The following is a 10,481-nucleotide window of genomic DNA, read 5'->3' on the forward strand; positions in this document are numbered from 1 at the left end:
TAAAGCTGAGCACAGTTAGCCTCTGTCGATCAGTGTACTCATTGTAGCAGCCACGAGGATGCCTCTAGGCTCTCCCTTCAAGAAAAAACTTACCTTCAGCTGCAAGAAGTGCTGTGAACTGACAACCTCCAGCTATAGCACCTTCAGAGTCCTTGCTCTTTCTCGATAGCTTCAGCCCAGAGTGGATGTCAGCATCCGGATGGTCTTGCACAGTGATTACTACTGTCTGGGCATTCTGGGCATACTGTCTGGGCCCAGCTCAGGCCTCCTTTACTGGGCAACCTTGTTCCAGGTTGACTCCTTGTTGAGCTAGCAGACTGTGAGATCTGCATCCCTGCCTGAAGTTGTCCCTGAAGCTGTGACTCATCAATCCTGCTTATGGACATTACCCCCCATTGAACTTCTTTTATTCCAGCCATCTGCTTCTCAGAGAAGCTGGCTGATGTGCTGTCTCTTTAAACTCTGAAAAACCTGCATATGATCTTGGTGGCTCCCCCCCCCCACGGCCACTTTTCTTGCTTCATTCATTCATTCATTCATACATACATACATTTAGTGCCAGTCCTGGAGCTGGGGCTTGAAGATAGATAGAAAAGTGTGAGAGACTTGGCTACTTTCCAAGCCAATCCATCATATTCTGGACAGCTCTGACTGATGGGAAGCCTTTCTTTCTTACTTTCTCACTTTCTTTCTTTTTCTTTCTCTCTCTCTCTTTCCTTCCTTCCTTCCCCCCCTCTTTCTTTCTCTGTCCCTCTTTTCCTTCCTTCCTTCTTTCCTTCCTTCCTTCCTTTCTTCCTTCCTCCCTCCCTTTCTCCCTTCCTTCCTTCCTTCCTTCCTTTCCTTCCTTCCTTTCTTCCTCCCTCTCTTTCTCCCTCCCTTCCTTTCTTTCTTCCTTCCTTCCTTCCTTTCTTCCTTCCTTCCTTCCTTCTTCCTTTCCTTCCTTTTTTCCTTCTTCCTCCTTCCTCCCTTCCTCCTTTCCTCCCTTTCTTCTTTCTTTCATTCTCTTACTCTTACCTTTCCTTAAACTGTTGTTTATTTGTATACATTTATTGTACAAAATTATGCATTTATTGTGAATTTTTCATCAATGAATATAACATACCTAGATTTTGAATTTGAGAGAAAATATGCAATATTTTTTCTTTCTAAGTCTCATTTGTTTTAAACATGTGATTTCTAGTTTTGTGTATTTTTCTGTAAGCAACATGATTTTCTTCTTCCATACAGCTAAATAATATGTGCATATATCATATAAATATATGCCATATATACTTCATTTTCTTTATCCATTCATCCTTTGATGGGCCACATAGCTGAGCCCATAGGCAGGGCACAGCCATAGTGAATAGTGCTACAATAAATATGGGTACACAGTGTCTCTATAGTAAACTTATTGATTCCTTTGGATGCATACCCAATAGTGGTATAGTTAGATTATAGTTCTGTTTGAAGTTTTTGAAGCACCTCTTTACTGACTCTCATAATGACTGGACTAATTTTTAGTTCCACCCACAGTGTATGAGGGCTCCTTCTTTTCTTTTTCAGGAAGTCGTTTCTGCTTCTCCATGATCTCTTCCTGAATCTGATTTTACACAGCTTTGACAAACAATGATCTGAGTGACTTAACATCTTTCTCTAATATTGATAACCTAGATAAATTCTGGTCAAAATATTTTACTTTAATGAATTAATGAATTATTAATTAGTTAATTTAGTGCCAGTACTGAGGCTTGAATGGAATGGCTGGGTTCTGTCCCTTAGCTTTTGTCACATGCTCAGGGCTGGAGCTCTGCCTGCCACTTGAGCCACATTCGGCTTTTGGCCTTTTGGTGATTAATTGGAGATAAAGTTGGCTTCAACTGTGATCATCAGATCCCAGCCTTTTACATAGCAAGGACTCAAGAGTCACCTGTGCCTAGCTCTAAATATTTTAAATAGGGTGATTTTTCCCCCTTCTGAATAGGATCTCATTTGGAAACATAATTTAGCTTAAAGAGAAAAATATCTTTGATCTGGTCTAAAGATATCAATTGAATGTGAACATGTATCCAGCAATCATGAGAAATAGAAAAAAATGAACTATATCTGGGGAGATAAAGATGTGTATAGGATCAAATGACCACACTCAATATAGGAACCACCAAGAGAGCTGGGACACAGTATGCAGATTGCCAAACAATAGGCTAGGGAGAATTCAGGGCATGTGCTACATATATGAGGGTCTAGGCATAGAAAGAACAGGACATCTATAAAGACTTTATCAAACAGAGGGATTTGAGCTGAGTTTGGTGGATGGGCTCCATGAGTCAGTGTGATAAACCATCTTGACATCAGGCTAGAGCAGTAGCTCCCTCCATGAGGGATGGGAGAGGCTTAGTGGGGATGGAGGAAGTTGGGTTGGTAACTATTTTCCTCTCTGGTTCCTGCCAATCAGTGTCTCAGTCTCTCAGTCTCTTAACAGCTTGTCTTCTCTATAGCCTGGAGTATGGACCAAGTTACCCTGGGACTGGGCCACAGTTGCTGACATGGAAGCCTTTCCATGGCTGCTCCTCCTGCTGCTCCCAGAAGATGAATGGCTACCTGCATAGTGCTGTCTCCTTCCCCTCCAGTTTTCCTGTCTGATAGTCATTGATCCAGTGAGATCCTTCCTTTGGAAATGTCAGCCTTCCTGGACAAGGAACAGAGTGGCATCAGGGAAGGCTCAAGCAAGAAGAATGTCTGGGGATAAGGAAGGGAGAGCAGAATCAAGATGGCAAAAGAGAAAGAAAAAAGTTAGAGAGTGAAGAGACAGATGAGAGTGACCCCTGGCAGGTGCTCAACTCAGGGATAATGGGAATCTAACATCAGAAGAGGCAACTTTAGGACAAGATCTAGTGTGTAGGTCATAGAAGCTGCTCCATAGTGATAGATGCAGTTTCTGATATCGGGTTCAGCACCTAGAAGACACTAGCTGTGTTATTTCTACCTCTTTTCTACCTACATTTGCAGCCAAAGCATTCTCTGGAGATGGTGCTGATCCTGAGGAAGTAGTTGCAGTCCTTCAGGAGTCAATTAGCTTCCCTCTGGGAGAAGTGAAGAAGTTGAGAGCATCATCTGGTCCTCACAGAAAAGCATCAGTATAGTGACGCCAGGGAACAAAGGTCAGCCAGCGTCCATCTTGGTGATGGACCCTCCTACCAGGGCTGAGTGAGCTTTTTGGAGCCCATCTACTCTCTTTATATTAGCAATCTGGCCTGGGAGGACTCAGGACTTTATCAAGCTCACGTCAACCTGAGGATGTCCTCATTCTCTATCATACAACATTATAATCTACATGTCTATCGTGAGTTAATTTGACTCCTTTCCCCCATCCCCCACCCTCCTGGTTCTCATGGGCTTGCTTATGCCATGGAGGAGGGGTTAGGCTTTGAGAAGCCAGGAGTAGAAGGCAGACTGCCTCCAGCATGCCTCAGCCCTAGTATCTGAGCTACAGCAACAGATAGGTAAGTTGGAGCAAGTGCCACGGAGGGTCCCAAATGCAGTGAGAAGGATGAGAGGCTTTTTGTAAAGACCCTCTAAGGGGCCTTTCTCTCTCAGGGAGAAAGAATGAACATTTATTGAGCCTTTTATTACCCTGTATAATTTGAGGACTACTAATCTGGATCTTTCTTCAACTAAAGCCCAACCTGTCATGTTGAATCTTACTGATAAATGGCTTGGGAATAGTGATAATATTTTGTGTGATCAATGAGGCCCAAGAGGGCTCTGAAGGAGGTATATGAAAGTAAGGAAGAACAAGCAGAAGAAGAAATGGAAGCTATCAACAGCTCTGTTTTCCACCTTAGCAGTTGTTGCTGTGGCCATCCAGAAACAAGAAGTTTTATGATGGTTGATTTTTTGGGTGGTCGCTTATTTGTTGTTTGGGTGAAGGGGCTGTCAAAGGAGGATCAGTTCTTCAGTACTCCAGAGTTTAGAGGTTTGAAAAACAGGTGTCACCACTGTTCAGTGGGTCATTGGGTTTTCCTCTCACCTAGGATGACTGTTGTAGCCTTGAGTCACTGTGAATATTGAGATCTCTGGGGAAGATCACTGTGATGTGTTCCTGACATGTTCTGTAGAGACAGCGGGCATGGATGTGACCTACAGCTGGCTCTCATCAGGGGACAGCAGTGCTATGGTGCAGGAAGGCCTGGTCCTCAACACATCCTGGAGTCCTGGTGAAAATGCTCTTTCCTATACATGCAGGGCCAGCAACCCCATCAGCAACATCAGTTCCCATTCCATCCCTTCTGGGCTCTTCTGTGCAGGTAGCAGCACCCTAAAGACAATCCCCAAGCTTGTGCAAAACTCCTGCCAGACACACATACTCTCTTTCTTCCAACCCCAAGTCTTCTAAAGAGTACATGTACTCCATAGCCTAGCCCTATTCCAAGAGGGTTGAAATCTAGATGGGTGGGGGTGGGGGGGGTGGTAATCACCTTCTGGTGTCTAATTCTCCCAACTTTCAAAGGTCTTGTCTCTTGAGTGGGTTATAACATGTATGTCTAGAGACATATGCAAAGGGATATCCACCGATTATGAACCTGAGACCTCCTCTCTGGAATTTGAGGTAGGAGTTCTTAATCTTAACTTGCCAGTTCCTCTCATGAGACCTTTACCCTTTCCTTCTTTTATCCTAGATTCTGGATATCCTGAAAAGTCTTCAATGGCTTTCTGTTTCCTAGCCAAGGGATTGCTCCTCCTCCTGCTCCTAGTCACAACGCTCTGCGCTCTTTGGGTCCAGAAAAAATGTGCAAAGATAAGAATAAGGAAAATCAAAAGAAACAGAATGAAACTGGAAGAAGAAGCCTATTCCCAGCCTGGCCTGACTGCCTCCTGGGGTCCTTTGTCCTAGGCTTGGTGTTTTCTCAGCTCCAAGGGAATCCAACAAAGGGGGTAACCAGGGCTGCGAAGGGCCATCTTCCTAAAAGCATGGCAATAAAGTCAAGTTGAGTATCTGCTCCTCAGAGGAGATATGCCTACTCTTTCTGTCCTTGCTGGAAGATGGGTAAATTTTCTCCCCACCTTTACTTTCCACTCTGGACACTGAACATTTCTCCAAGAACAGGTGGGGTTTTTTGTTGTTGTTGTTTTGTTTTTTGTTTTTGTCAGTTCAGGGCTTGAACTCAGACTGGGCACTGTCCCTGAGCTCGTCTGCTCAAGGCTAGTGCTTTACCACTTTGAGCCACAGCTCCACTTCCGATTTTCGAGTAGTTAATTGGAGATAAGAGTCTCGTGGAGACTTTTTCACTCCACTTCCAATTTTTGAGTGGTTAATTGAAAATAAGAGTCTCACAGGGACTTTTCTGCCACAGTTGGTTTCAAATCACAATCCTCAGTTCCCAGCCTTCTGAGTGGCTAGGATTATAGGTGTGAGCCACTGGTACATGGCTGGTAAGTATACAATGATGGGTGTGTGTGTGTGTGTGTGTGTGTGTGTGTGTGTGTGTGAGTCATGGGGTTTGAACTCAGGGCCTCTGCACTGTCCCTGAGCTCTTTTGCTCAAGGCTAGTATTCTACCACTTTGAGCCACATTAACACTTCCAGTGGCTTGTTGTTATTGTTGTTGTTTTATTTTTTCTTCGGGCCCATCTTTGGGGAAGAAAGTAAGCCCAAAGACTCCCTCAGAATGAGGTGTTTGCTTTTTACTAGGCCCACCCAGTACTCTATCAGTATAAATCATATATGCTTTAAATTAGACAGAGTTCTTTTAACCTAACTGAAACCTCAGTTAGCTTCCTAAATGGACCGTTTCCAGTCCTTAGAATAGACACGAAGTGGTATTGTACTTGTTAAGTTTCTTTAACTCTTTTGCCTCCATTTCATCCTGGTAGATAAATTTACTAAAGTATTCTGCCCCACAGAGAAGGTGAAGGACCCTTGTTTGATCTTATTCTGGACCAGAGTTGAACATTGTGACCACAATTGTCTTCCTCATGCCAGTTGCTCTAGGCCTCTGGTGACTACTTCAAAGCAATGACAATTTCCAGGATCAGAACCCTTAACTTCTTTTTGTCGCTGGCATTGTTATCCTGTGTGTTTGTTTCTTCCCTGTAGATTTCCATGTCTTGTGTCTTTTCTCTAGGATCTTGACTGGGATTAATACCCACTCTTCACTCTCTGGCCAAGGTTCTTATGTGTATACTCTTGGTCTTTCCCTAGTCCTGTGACTAGCCTGAATTTCTCCTTGAGGGCTGCTGTGCTGCTTCCTGTGTCTATCAATTGCTCTTTTGAATTTTTCTTGTATAACTGCCAGAGAGAGAACTGGAGGACACTTAAGTGCAGGCAGTAAGTGATTCTGGAGAAGTGGCACAGGATGGGGTAGGAAGGGAGCTGGGTGAGATGTCAGAAGCCCTGGGCTTTGCTGGGTCACTTGCCTCTGGCCTAGGACACTACATTCATTTAACATCGATTGAGCCACAGTCCATTTCCACAAGGAATATACGCTTGAGGGAGGTGTAGGTACAGATACTTGGAGTTCTTACAGACATGTCTAAGCAAGTGTGTTGGCTTTCACCCAAGAGGGTTAGTCAGGGAGCCCTGGAGAACTTCAGAAGTGAAATCTGACAGGTAGAGGACCATGTGACAGGAGACATAGCTGACTTTCCTCTGGGACTCTTCTCCCCTTCTCATATGTGAAGGACAGAATGCTGACTTCCAGAGTGTCTTCCCAAGAACAAGAATATGAACTCTGTGAAGGGTGCGGGAAGACACTAGGGAACCATGGAGACCAAAGACACCCAGCTTTTAGGAAAGTAGGCCATGTGCATTGGATCTTGGAACAATGCAGGGAGAGGCTCTGAAAGCAGTATGGGGTGGAGTCTGAAGCTAAGACTCAGGCTGTCTCTATGTTTTTATGAAGGAGATTGTGGCCCTTGGGCTTGTATAGAGTCTGGTGAGAGTTCCTAAGACTGTTCTCTAAGGGCCAGAGCTCTTGTCCCGGTGGAAGGCAGTCCTTGGCTTGAGGATGTTTCTCTGTGCCTCCCTTAGGTTCTGAGCAGTATCTGCACAGACACAACCTCTGATCTTAATAACATTTTTCAGAGGCATTACTTCAGGTCTTGGGGCTATGTAGGGAATAAAACAAAAACAAAAACAAAACCACCCGGAGAAGTGTAAGACACTGCCTTCTAACCCCAGCACTACAAAAACAGAAAACCACTAGGTGTCCATTCATCTTGCACACAGAAATTCACCCCCATTTTGCCTCTATTACAGAATCTGGCACACAGACATAAGTAATGGTCCCTGTAAGTCTTGTCAAAGATTTTCCTGGAGTTGGCAAAGTCTCTTCTCATATTCAAGCTCAGAAAAGACAAAGGCTGAGGTTCCAAAACAGGTCAGAACTCCTGGAAAAGTGAAGTTTCAAAGGTTGACTAGAAACTCCGAGAGGTCCAGGCTTCTTGATTCAGTCTTCCAGCCTGTTACTGTTTGCTCTTCCTCATCGTTTGAAATAGGTGGAAGGACATAATATTTAATCACATAATAAATGTCATGTATTGGGCTCACAGTAAGAGGCAGAACCCTGCCATCAAGGAACTCATGCAGTGTGTAAAGACATGATTGCAAGGTGTGGCAAGACCTATGGTGGAAATGCAGCATGGTAAATGGAGAGGTGTCCTTGAGGAAATGAAGCAATATAATTTCTCTTGGTGATCAGTAGTGAATCCAGGGAAAGGAGAGAAAGGCTTTCTAATCGGACAGAAGGTAAGTGCGAAGAGACAGAGCAACTCACAGAATTACATACTGTGAATAAGGGACAGATGAATGGAGACCTAGGCAGGAGCTTTTTCATTAGACTTGGGTGTGGGAGTTGAGGGTAAGATCCACAGCCCTATGGGGCTTCATATCTCACTAGGACAAAACACACAAACAGTTAATAACAATAATAAGAAACCCTATTTTTTTTCCTAGAATGTTTAAGGGGACCAGTGCTCAAGGGCATGTTGTCAACAAAGTCCCTGGAATCCTGGGTTTTTCTGATATTTTTGTCAGCAAGTTGAAAATACACAGGCAAGCTGTTACTATAGTAAAAATCTTAGTTGGCTGAATAAACTTTCCCAGAGAATGTTAATGACTAGATCAAGGACGAGCTTGTTTAGGACAAACTAAAGTCTAAAAGCTTCATTTTGAACTTTGATGATCATTGTTCTCATTATCAACTTTCATTTCTGGGGTAGTAAGGGAATAAGTGATAGATCTAGGATCTTTTTCTTAAAAAACTATGTTATGTTTTTAATCAGAAGAAGATGAGCATGCTTCTAGAAAAGCATGAATATGTCATAAGCCTTTAAAAATTGAAAACCATGTATTTATCATACACTTGTGTGTGTGTGTGTGTGTGTGTGTGTGTGTGTGTGAATGTGGCAGCAGTGGGCTTGAATTTAGGGCTTACCTGCCTGGACTGGCTTCAAACCTTAATCCTCAGATCTCAACCACCTAAGTAGTTAGGATTACAGGTATGAGCCATTGATGCTGGTGCTCTACTTGAAAATCATTTTAAATCTCCCCAAATGAGATTGTCTTATTTTCCCAAAACTACTAGAGATGGCAAGAATGAAAGATTTGGATCAGATGTGAGGCCAGTTCTTCTGCTGGCTAGCAAGGAGCTAAGAACTCAATGAGGCTTCGAGGCTGTGTGTGTGTCCACTAACATGATGTCTTTAGGGTTTTGTCAATTGTTAGAGCAACCAATTATACTGAAAAGCCCCTCCCCTTTTTTGGCTTTGCTGGAAGTGTGGTGGGAGATCCCAAGGACCTCTTCTACTTTTGTCAGTGTCAAAAAGCAAAACAAACAAAACCCCATCCGTTTGCACCTAGAAGATTTCTCCAGTAGTTATTCAAAAGATGCAATGACCACCAAAGAAATGCTGTACTTCCTGGCCCAAGACATGATCAGATAAGGTTGTGTGTCCACTTGGAGCGAAGATTTGGCAAGGTTTATCTTGCACAGCAGTGTTTATATGCATCTTTCAGGGTCAATCCTTCATGACCTTGTCACCGTGATTCCATGAATCAGATACTTGGTGTCTGAGTGGTAGGTATTTGGACTGGGGTGAGATGATTCCATTGGAACTCAATGAATGGGAAGTAGTAGTTACACAGGCAACAATTACTGAAAGGTATGGGGGGACGGCAAATAACAGACCTGCATCTCGAGTCGGGTCAAGCTGAGGAAGTACAAATCCCTGAGGAGTAGCTACACAAAGTATCTTGTCACCAGAGAGTGAAGTCTCCAAGGTAGTAAGTTTCAAGTCCAGTTTGAATTTGAATGCGCTCTGCCTGTTCCTCGGCTGGAAATCTCAGCAAGTGACTTCAGCTCGTCGGGTCTTTGTTTTCTCATTAGACAAATGAACGTACCCTTCACGGAAAGTCTGTGAGGGTTATAGGAGATTTACAAAGTATCTAGCCCAAGGTGTGGCGCCCTGCTGGGCTCCAGTGAAGCATTAGTTATTTCGTGCTCCCTTTTCATCTCTGTTGTTTGGAAGCCTGTCATTTCTGCCCTCCGGGCCTGCTTCTCTTGTTCCTTCCTGCTACTATAGTAGCCTGGGAATCTATTAGGCACCCCCAAACTCAGAAAGCAGCCTGCGCCAGGTGCACGCTAGGGAGGCGCCTAGGCAAGATCTGGGAGCTAGCCAGCACAGACAGGTATTTCCAGTCTGGCGAGAGAGGAAATGGGTGGAGTTGGGGATGGGGACCGGGGAAGAGGAGATCGGATGGATGAGCCCAGGTCTGGGTGGAGGGAGGGAGGGGGTGGGGAGTCGCGCTCTCCCCGGGTGCGCCAGCCCGGGGCTCAGATTTCAACCCAGTCCTGTATTTCCGAGAAGGGCGGGGGTCGCAGGTGGGATGCCTGCCCGGAGGCTGCACAGCGGCGGGCTCCGGTAGCCCGTGCACGGGACTGACCCCGTAAGCCCCTCCGGCTCGCAGTGGGAAACCGCGGCCCGCCTTCCCAAGCTGAAGAGCTCCACGAGGGGGCGACCTGAGCCCACGTGCAGCTGAGTCCTTCTCCTCGAAACTACAACTCCCAGGCGGCCCAGGGGTCCTGCCCGCCTCGCCAGGCCTCTCTCGTTTCCGATTGGTCGCCTCGGAAAGGGGGGGTGGGGGAATTGGCGGTCTCCAGGGCGACGGGAGGCGCTCGGGGCATCCGAGGCGGGGAGGCAGGTCCGCCCCCTATTGTGTGGCTGCGAGAGCGGAGCCCGAGCGGTGCGGAGCAGGTGAGGGTGGGGGCGTTCTGGGGGGGGATAGAAATGGGGTGCCGGCGGGGGGCACGGGCAGCCGTGTGGAGTTGTGGGGGGCCCGGGAGGAGCCGGGGAGCTCTGGAGAGTAGTGGAATTCTTGGAGCGAGCAGGACGAAGGGAGTTCTAGGCAGTGGAGTGGCATTCTTGGTGGGTGGATGGGGTTCCCCGGGAACTGGAAGAGTTCTGGAGGTAAGATGGGGGAGTTTTTAGTGGGTTCCGCCAGCA

The 10,481-nt window shown here is 45.7% G+C and overlaps 1 protein-coding gene across 1 annotated transcript; it reads left to right on the forward strand.

The window, feature by feature from the left end:
• The first annotated feature begins 2,525 nt into the window (after window positions 1–2,525).
• On the forward strand, window positions 2,526–4,873 carry Slamf9 (SLAM family member 9). Its single transcript, XM_013030496.1, is given in 6 exon segments — window positions 2,526–2,566; window positions 2,987–3,063; window positions 3,066–3,170; window positions 3,173–3,322; window positions 4,035–4,286; window positions 4,659–4,873. Coding segments are annotated over 6 exon segments (840 nt in total).
• Window positions 4,874–10,481: the final 5,608 nt, after the last annotated feature.

The sequence above is a fragment of the Dipodomys ordii genome, unplaced genomic scaffold, assembly GCF_000151885.1.
Source record: "Dipodomys ordii isolate 6190 unplaced genomic scaffold, Dord_2.0 Scaffold131, whole genome shotgun sequence".
NCBI classification, from domain to species: domain Eukaryota; kingdom Metazoa; phylum Chordata; class Mammalia; order Rodentia; family Heteromyidae; genus Dipodomys; species Dipodomys ordii.